This window comes from Homarus americanus, unplaced genomic scaffold (genome assembly GCF_018991925.1).
Source record: "Homarus americanus isolate GMGI-L3 unplaced genomic scaffold, GMGI_Hamer_2.0 scaffold40248, whole genome shotgun sequence".
In the NCBI taxonomy this organism is placed as follows: Eukaryota; Metazoa; Arthropoda; class Malacostraca; order Decapoda; family Nephropidae; genus Homarus; species Homarus americanus.
The window spans coordinates 1,530,368-1,552,553 of record NW_024712526.1 but is presented as its reverse complement, the minus strand read 5'-3'; the positions used below and the strand labels follow the sequence as shown (position 1 = coordinate 1,552,553).

Sequence of the window (22,186 nt, the reverse complement as noted above, 5' to 3'; positions counted from 1 at the left end):
TATTGTACTTGTGCTGTTTGATTCTGAGTTGTAATGCTTTCCCAGTCTGTCCTACTGTACATAATTTCCATTACATTTGCTACATGGAATACAATAAACACTTCCATTTACATTCAAAGTTGGGCTATTCTTGATTAATATATTGGTAATGGACTAATGGTTGAGTCATAGTTAAAAACATTAATATTTAATAATTTGAGGGATTGAACTAACGGGACAAATTCATTGCGATAAGGCAGAGTCAGAATATTCTTAAGTGTAGGAATTTGCCTGATTTGAGTAGAATGAAAGGATTTTTTTTAGCCCTTTTAAAACAATGATCAACAAACTGAAGGGTACCCAAGTTTTTGTGCAATGGAATGAATGTGTTTCAATTCTTCATCAATAAATTCAGCGTCACAAATACGCAAACATCTCAAAAACATAGCAGAAAAAACTGACATTTGGTAGACTCCAGGTGACACAATAAAAAATGTATGAAACTGTATACCTGTGTAGGCTTTCTGTACACCTTAAATTTATAGTTATGGCCATTTCTAATGATAAGCATATCAAGAAATGGAAGGTATCCATTTATTTCTCTTTCAATTTTGAATGTAATACTTCGGACAAGATTATTAAGCTTGTCTAAAAATTCCAGTGGGTCACTGTTTCTAGGCCAACTTTGAATGTAAATGGAAGTGTTTATTGTATTCCATGTAGCAAATGTAATGGAAATTATGTAGGTCAGACTGGGAAAGCATTACAACACAGAATCAAACAGCACAAGTACAATATCAGAACAGCATCTGAAAGCAGTGCACTGTTCGTTCATGTTAGGAGCACTAATCATCCCATTGATTGGGAAAAAAGCCTAGAAGTGTACAAATCATCATGTGTCACAGAAAGACTTCTGGTTAAAGCAGGTTTGATTAGGGAATTAAATTCCATAAACCTTAATGATGGTCAGTACAAAACTGTTAATATGTTACATAAATTTATTTGTCAGTGCCCCAAGATTAAAAATGCTTTGAAAACCTTAGAGCTAGATGTAGGATAGATATTTAGTGGGTCCCATATTTTTTACCTGACTTAACTTGACTAGTCACGTCGCCCTTTCTCTTAAGCTCCTCTGCGTGTGTGTTGGTGTTGATGTGCGGATTAGTGGATGTCATGATTATGACCTGACCTCATGTTTAGTAAGGTCACCCTGTATATTTAAGCCTCCGTCCATGTAATCCAGTTGCCTCTGAAGATGTCTTGAATAAAGATTAAAGCTAAGGTGCTCCGTTGTTTCCCTTTTCCCCGTGTGATTCTATCAAGATTTATCTTATCCACGTTTTCATTGTGGATCTACATGAAACTATATATATATATATATATATATATATATATATATATATATATATATATATATATATATATATATATATATATATATATATATATATATATATATATATATATATATATATATATATATATATATATATATATATATATACCCCTTCTGTTTCATAACGTTTTATCATATCATGTGTGCCAAATGAACTTTCACTTAGGATTTTTCACATACTCTGGGTGAGTGTCCTCTCGAGCAGCTATTTTTAGTGCCCCACCCTGCCTGACTGCCTGTTTTAGCTCATAAAATTCATACAAATTACCCGGCCAGAATATAATTTACATTGCTGGAATTCTTATAATTTGGTGATCATTTTGAATATAAACATCATATTTTTGCATTAGACATACAAATTTTAGATACAAATTTTTCTCAAATTAACTATGTTATCTGTTGTGCAAAATATATGACATTTATATTCAAAATATTCCTGGTCTTACAAGGAATCCAGCAATGTCAATTATATTATCCTAACTTTAGTTTGAGGTATTATTTATTAAAATTTAGTGGTTATCCCACACATCTCCTTGGGACGGTTGGTGGGGGGTGGGGGGGAGGGAGGGACCGACCGACCATCTGTTACCCTGTGAAGAATTATTTTTTTTTTTATTAACTGAAGATATTTGTTTTAGCTCATAAAATTCATACAAATTATCCGGTCTGAATATAATTTACATTGCTGGAATTCTTATAATTTGATGATCATTTTGAATATAAACATCATATTTTTGCATTAGACATACAAATTTTAGATAAAAATTTTTCTCAAATTAACTATGTTATCTTTTGTGCAAAATATATGACATTTATATTCAAAATATTCCTGGTCTTACAAGGAATCCAGCAATGTCAATTATATTATCCTAACTTTAATCTGAGGTATTATTTAATACTAAATGTTAAAAACCCTGGAAGGGAGGATTGGTGGGGGGTGGGGGGGAGGGTTGGGACTGACCGCGCGGTTGGAAGAGGGGGGGAGGCAAGGTGGGGTACTTTGATTGACAGATAGTGTTGTGAAGATTATTTTTTTTTTTATTAACTGAAGATATTTGTTTTAGCTCATAAAATTCATACAAATTACCCGGTCTGAATATAATTTACATTGCTGGAATTCTTATAATTTGATGATCATTTTGAATATAAACATCATATTTTTGCATTAGACATACAAATTTTAGATAAAATTTTTCTCAAATTAACTATGTTATCTTTTGTGCAAAATATATGACATTTATATTCAAAATATTCCTGGTCTTACAAGGAATCCAGCAATGTCAATTGTATTATCCTAACTTTAGTTTGAGGTATTATTTATTAAAATTTAGTGGTTTTCCCCCAAAAATTTCTCTGAGAGGGGGAGGGAGTTGAGTCCATTATTTGAATGGACATTAACTTGGCGACTGTATTTCTCTATTTCTCTTAAGTTTTAATTGTGTGCATGTACCATCATAAAATTAAGATGTTATTTTTACTACAACATAGGTATGTGCCTTCAAAAAGTGGAGTTTGGGGGTCGGGCCGGTTTCTATTGGAATTAATCCCATATGTTCTGTTGTTCACTTAACGGGATTTCACTTAACACAGGACCCTCTGGGTTCAATTGACCGCGTTAAGTGGGGTACAACTGTATATATATATATATATATATATTATATATATATATATATATATATATATATATATATATATATATATATATATATATATATATATATATATATATATATATATATATATATATATATCTACATACACACACACATATATATATATACACCCCTCGCTTTACGCGGTCCCACTTTACGCGGTACCCTGCCGAACACGGAATGCTCACTTTCCGCGGTGTGTGTACCCTTTTACGCGGGAAGCGGCACGGGCAGGGTGCGCACAAGGTCGCCCAGTCATCAAAACATTACTGAGTTCTTCACCCGCCACCCACCACAGCCAGCTCAAGTCAGTGATAGTGAGGATATGGACTTATATGGACTTTGAGGGGTTTGACAAAGAGGCCCTGCAAGCCTCTGTGGTGGATAGTGATACAATTGACACAAGTGATACAGGTGAGGGCCAATAATCTGCCCTCTGCCTCGGAACCAACCCCCCATCCCCGTGTGCCCAGCCATCTTTTCTACTAATCTAAGTGTTAAAAAACCTAATATTATTGATATTTCTCTTAATTATTAATTATGTGTGTATACCATCATAAAATTAAGAAGTTATTTTTACTACAACGAAGGTATTGTGTCTGAAAAAGTGGAGTTTGGGGGTCGGCCCGGTCTCTATTTCAATTAATCCCATATGTTATGTTATTCACTTTACGCGTTTCTCACTTTACACGGGCCGCCGTGGGTTCAATTGACCACGTAAAGTGAGGGTTCACTATATATATATATACAGTAGTACCCCGCTTAACGCGGTCAATTGAACCCACAGGGTACCGTGTTAAGTGAACAACAGAACATATGGGATTAATTCCAATAGAGACTGGCCGGACCCCCAAACTCTACTTTTTCCGACACAATACCTATGTTCTAGTAAAAATAACATCTTAATTTTATGATGGTACATGCACACAATTAATACTTTAGAGAAATAGAGAATGATGGTACATGCACACAATTAATACTTAAGAAAAATAGAGAAATACAGTCGCCAAGTTAATGTCCATTCAAATAATGGACTCAACTCCCTCCCCCTCTTCTCACACTCCTGGCTCTTCCCTCTCTGAGAAATTTTTGGGGAAAACCACTAAATTTTAATAAATAATACCTCAAACTAAAGTTAGGATAATACAATTGACATTGCTGGATTCCTTGTAAGACCAGGAATATTTTGAATATAAATGTCATATATTTTGCACAAAAGATAACATATTTACTCAGAGTAAACATTATATCTAAAATTTGTGTGTCTAATGCAAAATCTATGATGTTTATATTCAAAATGATCATCAAATTGTAAGAATTCCAGCAATGTAAATTATATTCTGGCCGGGTAATTTGTATGAATTTTATGAGCTAAAACAAATATCTTCAGTTAATAAAAGAAATATATATTCTTCACACATAACAGATGGTCGGTCGGTCCCTCCCTACCAGATGTGTGGGAAAACCAGAATATTTACGTTTTAGTAATAAATAATACCTCAAACTAAAGTTAGGATAATATAATTGACATTGCTGGATTCCTTGTAAGACCAGGAATATTTTGAATACAAATGTCATATATTTTGCACAAAAGATAACATATTTATTCAGAGTAAACATTATATCTAAAATTTGGATGTCTAATGCAAAATCTATGATGTTTATATTCAAAATGATCATCATATTGTAAGAATTCCAGCAATGTAAATTATATTCTGGCCGGGTAATTTGTATGAATTTTATGAGCTAAAACAGGCAGGCAGGCAGGCAGGCGGGTGGGGCGAATCTAAAAATAGCATTTCGAGCCGGACACTCTGCGCGTATACGTGGAAAAAACCCGCGTTAAGTGAAAGTTCGCCTCTGGCGAGGCACCGCGCTAAGCGAAACCGCGTTAAGCGGGGTATTACTGTATATATATATATATATATATATATATATATATATATATATATATATATATATATATATATATATATATATATATATATATATATATACATACAGTGACCTCGAACACCTCGATTAACGAACTGCCTTCCATAAGGATCTTCAATTCGGTTAACGAAAAAAAATTCGGTTAACAAAGTTCTTACGAACCGACCTCAACATGTTTTCGCTTGCACTGACCGGGCAACCAGCTTTAGTATCAGTCCGCCAATACATTAATCGGTTCTAGGGCTTAAATTCCTTACTATTTTAGTAAATATCAAGAAGTTTATACTATTCAATAATTTTAAAAGTTTAATATTCAATTTTTTAGTCATTTTAACAATTATTGAACATAATTGAAGGTAAAGTGACTAGTTTAATGCGCGGCATCCAGCCTCTTAACACAGCAAACAGGAGTTAGTCTCTCTCTGTTTTCACTGGAGGTAACATCTTGCTTGAGACTCTCTTCAACTAAACACTTTTTTTCTGTGTTTCCAAGCAAATTATTGGTCATTTTGAAGTATATTTTACATATTGACAATATATAATGCAGTGCAGTGTTGATTTAAAGAAAATAATCTTGAATTACACCAAGAGAGCTAAAATTTTATGGGTGAAATGGCGCCATGGGGTGACTTCTTCCACCCCAATGCCTTCTCTTCTTCCTTCTCCTCCACCCCCATTCTAAATCCCATCATCATCATCATCATCATCATCCAGGAGCCTTCTACATACACACCTCAAAGTAAGTGTACTTTTCTACCATTTTTGTTGAATTTAGGAAATTTTCGGTGAGCTGGAACCAATTACCCAAAAACCGATTGAAACAATGGTTTCGGTTAACGAACGACCTTCTGGAACGGATTGAGTTCGTTAACGGAGGGGTCACTGTATATATATTTCATTTTTAGTCCATATAACACGCGGACTTTGAACATACAGTCGACCCTCGTTAAAACGGACTAATAGGGGGGGTAAGGGTGTCCGTTTTAGCCGATTGTCCGAATTAACCGATTTAGGGGTTAATATTGCATTATACAGCTATGTGTATGTTTATTTGAGTGCCCCGTCATAGGAGTCCGTTTTCTCTTAATCTTAGAGTGCACCAGACTGTTATTTCTTAGTATTGACACAGAATTTGATATTGCAACTGGGGTTGCAATTGTTGAGGCAACTTAGGTATGTCTGATTACAGTTGGAATATTCTAGATCCATTGTGAGTGATGTTTAAAGCTTCAACTGTCTTTATGGTTGGTAAAACTTGTCAAGTCTGTCAGTGTGAGTGGCATGTGTTTGTACAACCGCTAAATATATAAATATATAATGTTATGGTAATTATCAGAAACACACATAGGCATGACCAGGTTTATTACAAAGTGATGAAAAGGATACTGTACAGTGGGAGTCCACAAAACATGTAGCCATGTCTCTTTATTTGAGTGCCCCGTCATAGGAGACCGTTTTCTCTCACTTCAGGACGCCTGAGTCGTCGGTTTTCTCTTAATCTTAGAGTGCACCAAAGACTTTGTTATTTCTTAGTAGTGACACAGAATTTGAAATTGCAACCCCAATTGCAACTGGGACAATCCCAGAACCAGAAATTTGATACAGACAGTTCAGATTTCGTCCAGTTTATCCGAAATCCGGATTAAAGGGGTCCGAATTAACGAGGGTCGACTGTATAATCAACGACCTCACCAGCCAGGACTCGAACCCTCGACCTAATGCATGGGACCAGGGAACGTTACCGACCATACCACAAGAGCACTAAAAGCAGTTCTAGACTGTGATATTTCACACAAAGCCTGTTCATCGAGCTGATGGCGCCGTGAACCTCTCATTGGGAACTGCCCGTGCTGCTTATGTGGATGTCAGTAGCATTTTACCGAATTCAACTGGTATGAAACACGAGGTACCATGTATACTTCATTTTTAGTTCATATAACATGCGGAATATCACACAGTCTAGAACTGCTTTTAGTGCTCTTGTGGTATGGTCGGTAACGTTCCCTGGTCCCGTGCATTAGGTCGAGGGTTCGAGTCCTGGCTGGTGAGGTCGTTGATAATATATATATATATATATATATATATATATATATATATATATATATATATATATATATATATATATATATATATATATATATATATATATATATATATATATATATACATACATACATACATTTATTTATTTATTTATTTATTTATTTTTCAGGTTTGAGCAAAGGAAAACTGTATGAGCTTGAGATAAAAAGGAAATAATGTATCATTCAATTGCCTCGAAGTGAATTTTGCCCAGTCTCATTCAAGATCTTCAGTTTTTTACAATATTTATAAAGAATTACAACCTTCGTACGTGAATCAGCACACAAAATCAAACTTCTTTTGTAATCTCAGCCCAAGTTTAAACTGATGGTAAGTACAAATACATTCCTCAGAGAAACAGTAACATGTTCAGTAGTGCAGCATTACTGGATTTCAACGACTTTATTACCAGTATCATAATAGTATTTCTACCACAAATCTAACAAATATCTAAATTGCCTTCTGTTTTATATCAATTCCACAAATCAAGGAATCTTGTCCGTGAAAATTCCAGTACAGTACAGTAAGTCATTTGAAAATAAACCTGATAAATCCACATTGTGCAGAGGTTGTTGCTCTTATATGATGACTATATTTTTTCTTGTCACTATTCCAACCAAATGTTCATAGGTTATCTTCTTTTTTAAGAGGAACTTTTTGTATTAAATGTAATCTCATTTGGTAACACTGTACAGCAGAATTTGTGAACATTTAATTGTATTTACATTGAAAAATTATGATAATTTGGATAAATATTTGGTGTATTTTTATCCTTTATATACTGTATAATTACCATAGTTAAGGGGGTCCTCATTATCTAAGGCTAATAGGAACTGAACAATTGTCTATTAAAGTGAATCCACTTAAAGCGAGGAGTTTTTGAGGATAAGAAATAATGGGAATAGGGTTTGATCGGGACCATAAGATAATAAATGGCACTCAAAAGGATTACTGTTATACCTTCTAGCATTTACACCTTAAAACATGTGTTACTGTTTTAAACCCATCTGTAATGTTTATTCCTGCCTTCAAAAGTAGAGGCACTGCATTTGATTGCACAGATGTGCAGGTGGATGATGGAGAGGCAGGACGAGTAGCGATATTGCCTATTGCCAATTCATCTCCTTGAAGTGGTAGCTCAACACCAGAAGGACCTGGATGAATTTCAGATTCTTCCATGAACGGTCTACATCACACGGAGAACAAATCTTAAGTACAGTAGTTTGTTATCCAGCATGCACTTTTTCTTGTAAAATTGTATGATAGAATGCTGACGCATCACTACCTAATTTTCTCTTCAACCTTGGCAGCACAATTGTGGGGAGGGTCGTTCTTCTTGACAGAGCGGGCCCTAGGTATAGGCCATATAGGCAAATGCTCAGGGCCAAACAACGCAAAGGAATAAAAATAGAAATTGAGCTTGAATCTACAGGAAAATGTTGGTTGAGACCGGGCAACACTGGTTCAGACAGTCTGTCACACCTTGCTTTGTGTGCGTCACTCATCAATGTAATGTATTTTCTTTTGATGATAATTTAGAGGTTATTGGGTAATGTTAACTTTCTTGACTGTAATAGATAGAAAATTTAACCATCAGGAAAGGGGTTAAGTAGTGATATACAGAAAAATAATCGTGGGCTAATGTAATATGGATGGTGAAATAAGGTAGGTGGTAGGAAGAGTGCACTGCCAAGGTGCCATTAACAAACCTCATTAATTTTGTTTGTGTTTCTCTTTTAGGATACAGTATAAACCTGAATAGAAAATTTACAATTGGCACTCGTGTCAAGTGCATCAAAAAGACACAAAACTTTCTGGTGCCCAGAGGAGAAAAAAAAAATGTTTGGAAGAGGAAAAATGGGTCAAAGACAGAGGTAGGCATGAGATGCGTGTACAGTATTTTGATATTCATTTACTGTTAGTTGGGTAGCTATTTTCCTTTAAAATTAGATGTGATTTTTTATTATTGTGATACAGGCTATATGCCATGGCATAGGCTAATATTGCTGGGTTTAACTGTCAATTGTCAACTGCGTTGTTATCATGTAATGCATAATGGTCCCACAGCCCTATTGTTTGTTGCTTCAGATGCACTTATGAAATATTTTGGACCTCCTCCCCTGGAAATCTTGAGCCACCTTCAGACACCCTCTCCACTTCTGCACAGCCCAGTGACAGTGTCAAGCTCCCTTGTCACTTATACTTCTACACAGCCCAATGACAGTGTCAAGCTCCCCTGTCACTTATACTTCTATACAGCCCAGTGACAGTGTCAAGCTCCCCTGTCCCTTATACTTCTACACAGCCCAGTGACAGTGTCAAGCTCCCTTGTCACTTATACTTCTACACAGCCCAATGACAGTGTCAAGCTCCCCTGTCACTTATACTTCTACACAGCCCAATGACAGTGTCAAGCTCCCCTGTCACTTATACTTCACAGCCCAATGACAGTGTCAAGCTCCCCTGTCACTTATACTTCTATACAGCCCAGTGACAGTGTCAAGCTCCCTGTCCCTTATGCTTCTACGGCCCAGTGATGATGTCAGAAGCCACCATCGTATGCTTCTGCACATGTGTCAGTGTCAAGCTCCCCTGTCCCTTATACTTCTACACAGCAGTGATAGTGTCAAGCTTCCCTGTCCCGTGTCTTCTACAGCCAGTGACAGTGTCAAGCTCCCTGTCCTTATACTTCTACACAGCCCAATGACAGTGTCAAGCTCCCCTGTCCTTATCGTCTACACAGCCCAGTGATAGTGTCAAGCTCTGTCCCTTATACTTCTACACAGCCCAGTGACGATGTCAAGCTCCTTGTCATATACTTCTACAGCCCAGTGACGAGTGTCAAACTCATGTCCTTATACTTCTGCACAGCCCAGTAACAGTGCTCAAGCTCCTCTCCTTATACTTCTACTGGCCCAGTGACAGTGTCAAGCTCATATCACTTATGCTTCTACAGCCCAGTGACAGTGTCAGCTCCTTGTCATATGCTTCTACACACAGCCCAGTGACAGTGTCAAACTCCTTGCCACTTATACTTCTACTGTGATGACAGTCAAGCTCCCCTGTCCCTTATGCTTCTACACAGCCCAGTGACAGTGTCAAGGTCCCTTGTCATATGCTTCTGCTGGCCAGTGACAGTGTCAAGGTCCCTTGTCCACTTATGCTTCTACTGTGTGACAGTGTCGGCTCTGTCCGCCCACTCACTTCTACTGGCAAGTGACAGTGTCAAGCTCCCTGTCCTTATGCTTCTACACAGCCCAGTGGCGGTGTCAAGCTCCCCTGTCCTTATCGCTACTGGCTAGTGACAGTGTCAGCTCCCTGTCACTTATACTTCTACTGTTGATGACAGTGTCAAAACTCCCCTGTCCCTTGTCTTCTCGCGGCCCAATGACGTGTCAGCTCCTGTCATATGTCTTCTGCACAGCCCAGTGACAGTGTCAAGCTCCCTTGTCTTTTCTGCACAGCCCAGTGACAGTGTCAAGCTCCTTTGTCTTTTCTATACAGCCCAGTGACAGTGTCAAGCTCCCTTGTCTTTTCTGCACAGCCCACTGTCAGTATCAAGTTCCCCTGCCCCTTCTACTTCTACACAGCCCAGTGACACAATGTCAAGCTCTCCTGTCCCTTCCACAGTCTGGTGATACATCAGATGAGTACAGCATGGCTGCACCTATAGACCCCACGGACTGGCCATCTCTCCTGTCTAATAAGGCAAAAACAGAGCTTGTTTAAAGAGGACCACATCAGATTAAGCAAAGTTTCACTTTTCAAAAACAAAAAGAATGGAGAAGATGTCATCACGAGTATTTTAAATCTTAGTCAATGGAGAAAAAATCAAAAGAAGCTGGCTAATATATTCAAAGAATAATGAGTCTTTTCTGCTTCTGTTGTAAAATGTTTTCTCAGAATGATTTCAAATTGAATAAAGAAGGATTCAGGGATTGGAAAAATGCCAGCCACTAGCTCAAGATACATGAAAATAGCTCGGAACACTACACACGTGGCAACATGTTAGGAACTGGAGGTTCACCTTGCAAACGGAAAAACATTAGATCAACAAGAGATGGCACTTGCTGAGGTCGAGAGGAGCAGGTGGCACCAAGTTCTCAATAGATTGGTGGCAATAATTCAGTGTTCAGCTGAGAGAAATATAGCTTTAAGGGGGTCCATAAAACACTTGACAAACCACACAATGGCAATTTTCTCTTAAGAAGTGGAGCTTTTGGCCAAATTTTATTTAATTTTGAAGCTGCATGTTAGTAAGGTGGAAAGTGGAGGAGGCAATCACATTCATTATCTTGGCAAAAGAATTCAAAGTGAGCAAGTAAATGCCACCAGTGGAAAGATATTAGGAAAAATGGTAGAAATCAAAGCATGAAAGTATTTCTTTCATCATTTTAGATTGCACACCTGATCTGAGTCACAAGGAACAGCTCTGTCATACTTAGGATTGTGTCACTGGAAGTCACACCACAAATAAAGGAACATTTCATGGGATTCCTTGTGGCACAGCAGTCAACTGGGGCAATTTGTCATCCCTCATTCTTTGAGAATTGCAGAGGGCAGTCGTATGACCATGGTGCCTACATGAGGGGCAAGAATAAAGGTGTTCAAGCCAGGCTGCTTCAGCAGAATTCAAGGGCCTTATTTGTTCCATGTGGGGCTCATACTTTAAATCTACTGGTTGCTGATGCTGCTAAGAGCTCTCCAGATGCCATTGGCTACTTTGGATATTTAATGAAACTCTTCACACTGTTTTCAGGCTCCACCCAAAGATGGGCTATCCTTTTAAAACGTCAAAAACTACCCTGAAATCATGGTCAGAAACCAGGTGGGAGAGCAAGGTAAAAAAACATAGAGGCAGCAAGATACCAGGCTGTGCAAGTCAGACAAGCACTTTTGGAGGTGAGGGAAACTACTGCAGATCCTGTCATTAAGATTGAAGCCCATTCTTTGGCAGAGGAGGTTGGATCCTACTGTTTTTCAATTTGCTTGGTAGTGTGGTATGACATCCTCAACAACATTCAGCTTGTGAGCAAGACAATGCAATCAATCTCCATGCAACTAGATGTGGCTGTGGACCTTCTGATGAAAACAAGAGATTCCCTTACCAGATACAGACACTGGCTTTACTGGTGTACAGACTACTGCTAAGAAGGTATGTGGAGACAGTACTAAAACAAAAAAAAGGTTAAGATCAACAAAAAGGTACTTTAGTTATGAGTCTGTACATTAACCTATCAGTGATGCACTCGAGAAAATGGAGATCACCTTTTTTTAATGTAGTGGATGCAGCAATTTCTTCCCTTGATGAAAGGTTCCAGACCTTGGGAGAGGTGAATGCCAAGTTTAAGGTGCTACACAACTTTGTCAACATGTCCAAAGAGGACCTCATGCAGCAGTGTGAAACACTGAGCAGCACTCTTACCTCCGAAGGGCAGTCAGATATTGATGGCAGGGAATTGGCTGTGGAACTGCAAAATTTTCCACATTTACCATGAAATAATATGACAACCATGGAACTACTGACTTTCTTGCATGAGAAGAAACTGATGGAAATATATCCCCCCCAACATGTGGATGGGTCTGAGGATCTCTGCCACTCCCCCTACAACAGTGGCTGCTTCAGAGAGGAGCTTCTCTAAACTTAAGTTTATAAAAGGTCTAATATGATGCAAGAATGTCTCTGTGGACTGACCATTATCAGTGTGAATCATGAGCTTTCCAGACAATTATCATGTGATGATATAACAGATGACTTTGCTGCAAAAAACTCAAGACGAGTCAGGCTGTATAGAAAGTATGCATTTCAGTTAACGGAAACTGTACCGTTGGAGACCACTATGATTCGTCACCATTTTTAAGACTTTTTCTTTAATATTTCTCTAAGCATGTCAATAAATATGTTTTGCTTATTTGATGAATATTCAGTGCAATGGCCACTATCTTCCTGTGGGGACTGAATTAGGCTGCATTCACACCAAAAGAGTCAAGTCTAGTCATCCGAGTCATTTGACTCGTTTCCATTCACACAGAAATAGTCAAGAGACTCAAGAAGTCACGTTTGTCAGTATCCTGTCAGATGTCAAGCGGTATGGACACACATTCTCTCGCAGCCTTACATACTCTGTTGTAGATTCGGTGACGTAGGAAAAACAGGAACCGAGTATGGGTGCATGAACTCAATACTAAAAGACCAAATTTTGGTGCTTTTAGTCATTTGTTTCCAGACTTGCTAAATCGCCCAGACAAATTCTACCGTTTCTTCAGAATGACAATGGAAAACTTCAAGAAGCTGGTTAATAAGACAGGAATATCTGTAAAGAAAATGGACACAAACTACAGAAGTGCCATTTGAGTTGAAGAAAGAATAGCCATACTTTTAAGGTAAGGTTTGTATTTGACTTGAAACATAATATTGACAGGTAAAGTAATATTTGAAGGATAATATTGACAAATTATAATGAAACGTTATATTGAGAAATAAAAAAAATCTTATAGGTAACCGAGAGATGCACCACAACGAACTCGCGATGACTGATGAAAAAATGGGTCTGGCCATTTTCATGAATCGACTCGACTCCCTGGTGTGAACGGTTTCTGCAAAATTACAAACAAAATAATTTCCCCTTGAATGGCAAGTCACATAAGAGTCGAGACTTTATGTGACTCGACTCGACTCGTTTGGTGTGAACTCAGCCTTAGGATTCTTTTATTTACTTTATAAGTACAGATATGAGTGTGTAATTATATGCTCAGGATAATGGGTGGATAGGCATTAGTGTGTGTGTGTGTTGCTAAAGGTTGGAGTGGATTAGTCAGACCTAGCATATGTCTGGGGGGGAGGGGGCTAAAATCTTGCCTAGGAGGGGGCTAAAATCTTGCCTAGGGCACCAACTTTGCCAGGGCTGGCACTGCTTAATATATATAACGTCATCCATTTTCCCGAAGGCTTCTCATAAACTTTTAATTGTGAAGTCTTGTACAGTTTCTTAGGACATGGCAGTAATAAAGTATCATCGGCATTATCGCGTGATTCTTCATAAGTTTGCTGGTATGACTTGGCCAATTCCTCATTTATTAATGGCAAAACATGAGATTGCAGCAACACCAAAACCTACAAATTAGTGAACCGTATCAGGATATAAATTTTTCAGCAACTATTCATCAGTCAAGTAATCTCTGTCCAAATTTGGCCAATTATTTTAGCAACAAAAAAAAAAAAACACCACACACACACACACACACACAGTGACATCATTATCTTCATCGGTTTCAGCAATAAATTTTTTGAAGGTATGGTGTAAATAATACACCATCACTGACGTGGTCTTCGGTGACATAAATATGATTTTCACATTGTGAGACAAACTTACAAAGTTAGCACATGAGCACTGGCATTATAAACGTATAATTTATGTAAAATAAACAGAAACTTTGAGCGAGGAATATTCTCATTTGGGAGCTGGAGTGGCAGGCATCCACTACAATTTGTATTATCCTCTCACTTAAGTATAGATTTAACCCTTAGGCACCGGGTGACATTCCAGAACGTCCGCCTAATCCCGCCACTTTTTTTTTTAACTCGATTTTCTCAATTTATCCCCACCGGGGGGAGGGGGGGTGGGGCAGGACCCTAATCTAGGGCTTAAGGGTTAACCATTGTATTGCAATTACCTATATAAAACTATTTGTAGATAATGAATTAGTGCAACAAACCTGACCTTTTTATCTCCAATAGTAAGATTGCTATGATGACTCAATATGTACAATTATCTTATGCACTAGAAATGTACTAAGACATCTGTGGCTGTCACCTTCATAGACTTCACTTAAACATTTAACGTGGTCAGTTGCAGCATATCATAGCTAACAGACTTCCTTAGAAATCAACACCAAGCTATAAACTTCCAAAGAGCTTTTTCCACCTTTCAGTGACTCATCTGTAGTGTCCCCCAAGGTACTAAGATAGAACTACTCTGCTTCCTTATCCTCATCAATGATGCCCTGAAAGATACTCCCACTCACTGGAAATAAGTTGACAAATCCACCTTTGGCATCAGTGTGAACAACTCAGTTCCCAACTAAAGCACAATCAGAATATACTGAACAGTCTTCAAGACTGGTCCACCACCAACTATCAAGACCATGGTACTACACATTAACTCCTCCTCAGACCATGTTCCACCTCAATCCATCACACTGGACTTCAAAACAGTCCAGGCTGTGGATTCCACCAAACTCCTTGGCATGCTTCTCCTGCCTCGTGTTCTTCCTTAACTGCTATATGAGAACTCCTTGAGAAGGTGAAATATTGGGCATCAATGACTATTCTCTCCTCCTCTTACACCAACTATCTAGAGGTACAGGTACACCACCTATTTTCCGGAGACTGATGGTCCGGCACCTCCTTTAGTCCGGAAAAAATTACGAGAGGGCACTTAACTTCCCTCCCTCCCAACCAGGTTGAAGGCAGTTTTAGGCTTAAAGTTTGTATCTTACAAAATGTAGCTGACTAGACTTAGCAGAATATAACTTGCATTGCTGGAATCCTTGTAAGATAGTGATTAATTTGAGTATAAACATCGCATAGTTTGCACAAGAGATAAAAATTTTAGTCTAGTGTAGTGTACAGTGGGGTATGCTATAACGAACGTAATTGGTTCCAGAATCTCGTTCGTTATAGCATTCGTTCGTTATAGGATTAATCAGTTCCAGGCCCCCAAATACAACCGCTTAACACTGAAAAAATTCTGTGGAAAATGTAAAAAATACGGTACTTTATCTTACCTTAGTGTTATTCAGCATGCAGGCACCCCTAAACACTGGCACATCACTATCACTTCCACTGGGAGTCTTGGCTTTAAGGTCCTCAAACAATTGTTTAGCCTTCTCACAAATTATAGCTTCACTAATGTTACCACCTGCCATTTCTTTCTCCTTTATCCACACTAAGAGTAAATTTTCCATCTCTTCAATCACATTACACCTTGCTTTGCTAAGTCTAAAGATTCCCTTAGCCACTTGCACAGTTTTTAACTCCTCTTTATTCTTCAAAATCGTACATATAGTCGATTTAGCCATCCCATATTCATCACTAAGTTTCGCAATGCTTCTTCCATTCTCACGTTTCTTTATAATTTCTTTCTTAGTTTCAAGGGTTATTAGCTTTCTCACTCGCTTTGGACGACTCATTGTTACAATTGTATACTTGTATAACAAAATAGTTATACAAATAACGCGAATTTCCACATCAAAAGACGAAATTTCAACAATAACAGTGGTGCACTGGCTACACAATGAGACAAAGATGGCGCCTGACGCTCTTGTTGTGGGTCGCGGTACAACAATATTCATGCGCCAGGCGAAATAGTCCGGTATTCATCCGCGTTTGTTGTAGGAGTTGCGTTCGTTATAGCATTCTCAATTTTATAGGTAAAACCGTTCGTTTTAGGAATATTCGAAGTAGGATCCGTTCGTTATAGCATACCCCACTGTACTTATGAGTACAAAGTGTGTACAGTAATGTTGCTCAAAATTATGGCTTTTTCATATTTAATTTACATTTAATATTTGTTTAAGTTTCTAGCAGTCCATGGTGCTTTAGAGACACAGGAGGTGTATAATTAGTGGGTCAGAGGTGTATTATTGAATATTATTACCTGACCTCGGTTGGTCCGGCAAAACGGATAATCCGGCAAGGCTTTGGGACCAAGGGTGCCGGAAAATCGGTGGTGCACCTGTACGCACTGTACTAAATATACTGATCCTTTCAACTCCCTCTGATCCTGATCGTCACCATAACCTCATCTGTCAGTTTGGGATAGCTACACCATCTTTACCACCATTTTATGCTGCCACCTCAGATCTCGTATCTGTGACTTACTGTTCAACACTACGACCGCACCCCCAGTCTATACAACAAGTACGTACCGTACAGCACTAGTTGCTTTAATAACAACCCCATTCCAACCACTGTATAAATCATCAACAATTCATAGATAACTTGTGTGTTAACTCCTTGCCAAGTTCATTTCTGTACTGTAACTATACTGAAATTATTTATTACATGATCCACCCCTGCATGATTACCTATGTCCACTTACATCAGTTGTATATGTTCAGTTTATAGCAGCTGTATCTGTCTGTAAACTACTAATTATTATTAATTACCACTACTAGTAATTATCACAGTTTGTTTTTATGCCAAAACATGTGCCAGTAAATATGGTTTCTAAAACTGATCATTTCAGCTATTCATGGCATAAGTTGGTTTTATTATTAACACAATAATCGAGGCTTTAACAGTAATACATATCAGAAACATGGGATTTAACCTGTAGTTGTTACTATCCAATATTTTAATATGCAAGACAACTTTCAAAATAAATATACATGGACTGTAGAGACTTTTTACTGAAATAAATGTCATACATATAAAGTCATTTATCCAATAAGCAATAAAGGTTATCAAAACCATTTTGTGTACATAGAATCTAATAACAAAATTTACAGGTTACATTTTAACATGATACATCTGTCACATCACTATTGATATACACACCATGCTAAAACTGATAGTGCCTCATATACTTACAATCATCTCTCTATCAAATAACCATACTGTACTTCATTTCCAACAACATGGAATAAGCTAGTATTATTGACTGACAAACAAATTTCAATAACAGTACATATCATAAAATACTGTGATCACACGGGTTCACATGTTATTATATACACATTAACAGCTAAATTAAAAAATATCACCTCATGCTATGCTTTTGCTGAGACTTCTTCTGACTGTCCAACCTCAGGAGAAGCTTCACTTGGTATTTCAACTTTTGCCATATCCTCTTTTTCTTCCTTATTACCATACACATTAGGGTATTGGGCCATACACTCCGACATTTGTCGAAAAGGTTCTAAACATTCACTTCCTTTGGGATCTTGAGTAGAGTAGTGGAAACAAGAAAATGCTTCCCGAAATTCAACACCACAAGGACCTGTTGCCATACCTCCTAAGCATGGACAAGCCCAGTTGATTTCACCATCTGGTTGTATTAGTCCTGCTGTTGGAGGTCAACAAAGTGTCAGATAAAACTTTACCATACAAGAAAAAGACGAAGGAAAAACAATAAAGAAGGGGAGGGGAATGGTAGGATGAATGAAAACAAGATTAAACTTATCAGTACCAATCATAATCTTAGTAAAACCCCAAATTAATGTCATTTGAATCAACAACTCCAACATTTAACTGCCACAGTACAGTGTCAAAATTTTTAGTTTTATTCTAGAATACATTTACTGTACTTTACAGGTACAGAACAGTAGTCCCTCGACAACTGCAGGGGTTAGGTTCCTGTACAACACTGCTTACAATGCAGTAATTCATGTACAATTTTGAATATTTGCAGCCCAAGCTATAAGTTATGTTCTTTAAGACCCCCAAGGATTGTAAATAGTACCTCAAACTGCAAATCAAATGAACCTACAGTATATTGGTTCATATATTAAATTCTGGTTCTACTTGAGCAGTGCTTCAGACATTCCTATGTATAAAACTGATGTAAATTTTTTAATTTGAGAGAATAAGATTGCTGTACAGTACAGTAAATTAAATCTTGCCCTAACATTGAAAAGCTGTGTTTCAAAAGGCAAAATCATGCAAGAACAACCCAGATACACCAATAATCTGAAGCAATGCTGATCTCCTTAGGTGTTATCTACAGTAAAACTACAGTAAATCATACCTGGTGGTTCATCATCATCAGGTAGTGAGACTGCTGCAGGTCCTTTGTGGTCCTCCTCTGTCACAAACACCACACGATCCTTTCCTAATAATGGAAGGATAACTTTACAAATGGAATTTACATAAAAATGTACTGTATGTAAATTATGTAGGAAGTGGCTACAGGACCTGGTAAACTATTCACTTTACGGTATGGTATTAAACTGTAGTTCAAAGGCTCAGATGAGTTCGTAAGACAGAATGTAAACCTTGTGGAGTGTTCTGTAATGAAAAACAGATGGTATAATATGAAGTACAAGACACTGTTAAATATAACAAAATGAGATTCCTCTTCATCCTCATTGAATGATTTTTATCTACAGCAAGTTACTATATTTATGAAATGGACATAGGAAGAATGAGTGAAAATATGTTGTAAAGGCAAATAACAATGCAAGTAGTACCTGTATAATACCTGAAGTCTTCAGTAACTTTAAAGGAAACTACAGGTATCCCTCGCTTTACAAACTCAAGATACAAAAATTTGTTTTTACAAATTTCCTTATTTAACAAAGCTAAACTTGTTTATACAAACTTTGGTCTGAGCAAAAATTCAAATTGCACTCCCCCAGAAGTCAGCTGGGGCAGCCATCGTGGAGAGATGCGCAAACATATCCTCGCTTACTGATCATAGCACACACCCCTCTCCTCCCGCATCTCCCCCCAGTCCTTCATTCCGCCATTCTACCTCTTATGGTGCGCCCTGACTGCCTTTCCTGAAGGTAATCGCTCTCTGCCATTCAGTTCATTTGTTTGAATTCACAACTGAGGGTGCTGGTGTGCTTATTTAAGTGTTAAACTTAACATCGCCGATGACACTGTTGCCAAGTTATACCCACCACTGTAGCCACATCCCCCTTGCCCTCTTGCTGCCAGGCCGAGCTGTGAGCAATGTTAGGGGTACTATTCAACTGGTAATTTTGAGTAGATAAATTTTATTTTTTCACTTTTTTTTTTTTTTTTACTTCTTTACATGCACACACAACCTTTCATACATAGTGTGTACTAAAAAAAAGTAAAAGAAATAACTATGTATCATAAGATCAAAAACATAAAGGGAAAAAACATTTCTTTCTGTACGAGACTTGGCTCTCTGAGCGGGGAGAGGTCGCGGAGTGTGGGAGCCCCATTGCTAAGGGTCAGCAGAGGAAGTGTTCCAGCTGGGCTATGTTTCTATGGAGAGCTTTAAGGCCACACAGTCAGCGTCTTATGCCAATGGCGGTTGTTAAACTTAAATTTAGCTTTGCCTTAATGGTTTTAGTTGCATAATTTCATGTAGATAATATACAAATGTTGCTTGAAGTAGCACAACTATTAAATACAGCAGTGTAAAGGTACAGGTATACAGTGTACATAAGAAATACTGTACAGTAACAATAATTTCCTATATCCGGCTCGGTGCTGGTCCCTTAGTTGCTAGATATACTGTAGGAGCTTCAACCTGTATTGTATTTCATTAATGTTTTAAATGTTTTAGGTAATAAATTACAGTACAGTAGTTGGGTACTATTTTTCATTTTTACATATGTTTATTTCTTTCTTGAACCAATTTCATGTTTCTAAGGTATAATATTGGGGTTTCCTTATCATTGGGAACCAAACCCCATTTTCCTATTTGTTCTGTTATTCGAGATACCAAAATTCACTCAACGAATGGTTTTCCAAGAACCTAACCCATTTGTTAAGCAGGGGGGTATTTGAATACTTAACCTAACCTTCACTTCTAATTATTTTTTCTAAAATAAACAACTGAGGTAGAATCAGACCAGAAACCTACAGTACTTAGTAAAAAATATACTAAAAACATAAAAATGATAACAGTGAGGATTAGAATTAGTCAACTGCTGTACAGTATTAGCTGTAAGCAGTTACACTGAATATAAGAATGGAGGAAACTGCAGCAGGCCCATTGGCCCATACTGGACAGTCCCGTTTACACCCAACCCCTATTGCTCATATAAGCATCCAACCTATGTTTGAAGCTATCCAGCGTATTTGAGTTAATGATGATATTTGGTAACTTGTTCCACTCATCCACTACTCTATTTATCTTCTACTGCACTGTACTTTGTATACATGGAAATTTTCTCAACTGAGTGCTAAGGCATGCCATGACCATCAAGTACTACCAATGAACATGCCTAACTAAACCAAACCTACCAAACCTACCTAGGAAGCTGGTAAGATTTTAGAAGCTTTCCTATGGATGAAGTGATACACTTGGCATGTAAACAACAAATATGGCATTATAAACATCAAAGTAGATTAGTGCTTAGGACAAAAAATAAGACTGTAATAATATACAGTCCTGTATAAATGTCAATTCCCTACCATTTTATGGAATTTCCATGAGGTAAGCGAGTATTTATTGGTATATATGGTATTTTTGCATTTACACACCATTCATTCCTACCATTAATCTATTATCATATTCTAATAAGACGTCTAATTATAAGATAATTTTCATTTCTTACATTACCAGCGGAAATGTATAATAACGGAGAACGCGTATCCAAAATTTTCTCTATTTTCTTCCATTAATCTTCCGCCATTATCGCCTGCCTCACCTCCAACACTGCGTGTCTCCTGCGTCTCCTTCATAAATCATCATGCACATGCATTCCCGTACACGTCACGAGGCCAATCAAAAGCATTTTTGTTTTTGCAACCAATTAAAATGATTTTGGGTTTAATTCGCGGTATCTTTGGCCCAATCAAATTCGAGTTTTATTTTGGGTCTCATATTTCGAAATTCAAGTTCAGTTCCGACCATGGAAGTCTGTGATGGGTGTCACTTCAATTATATGGAGCGGATTGCGAGTTTTGGGGAAAAAACAAATAAACTACAGTATAGCATTTTTTCGATCACATGGTGTTCTTCCAACCTTAGTAAAGTGTACTAAGAGCAAGACTGAATGTAAATATCGCAAAGACCAACATATGTGACGTTGTGCAAGAATCTCAGAATCCAACGACGAACAAGAACCAGGCCAATAAGGTAAGAAATAGGTGATTCCATCATATGGTGAGAGTCAGTTAGGTTAGAACATAAGAAAATAAGGAGTCTGCAATAGGCCGGTTGGCCTGTGAATGGCAGCTCTTGTCGAGAGTTACTACCACTCTCTATCATCCATGAATCTATCTAGCCTCCTTTTGAACTTTCCAGAGTTCCCGCACTTACTACAAAGTTGCTAAGCTTGTTCCACTCGTCCACCACCCTATTTGTGAACCAGTTTCTTCCTATCTCCCTCCTAAACCTAAACTTATCCAACTTGAATCCGTTGCTCCGAGTCCTATCCTGCTCGGATATTATAAGAACTTTATCTATATCCCCTTTATTGAATCCTTTCACCC

At 37.7% G+C, this 22,186-nt stretch overlaps 2 protein-coding genes across 2 annotated transcripts in view; one reads left to right on the top strand and one right to left on the bottom strand.

Annotated features, from left to right (window-relative positions):
* The window catches only part of LOC121860748 (symplekin-like), a gene marked incomplete at its 5' end in the record, with an annotated part of 35,260 nt that extends 27,461 nt beyond the window's left edge, over positions 1-7,799 (top strand). The window contains 1 exon segment of the mRNA XM_042358090.1: positions 7,175-7,799. Within this exon segment, the coding sequence (XP_042214024.1) occupies positions 7,175-7,180 (6 nt within the window).
* Positions 7,800-17,525: 9,726 nt separating this feature from the next.
* LOC121860741 (mitochondrial intermembrane space import and assembly protein 40-like) overlaps positions 17,526-22,186 on the bottom strand; it is a 6,182-nt gene continuing 1,521 nt past the window's right edge. The window contains exons 2-3 of the mRNA XM_042358077.1: positions 18,795-18,878; positions 17,526-18,113 (exon numbers count right to left, since the gene is read on the bottom strand). Of these exons, the coding sequence (XP_042214011.1) occupies positions 17,818-18,113; positions 18,795-18,878 (380 nt within the window). The 3' untranslated portion in view covers positions 17,526-17,817. The remainder of the gene's footprint in view (positions 18,114-18,794; positions 18,879-22,186) is intronic.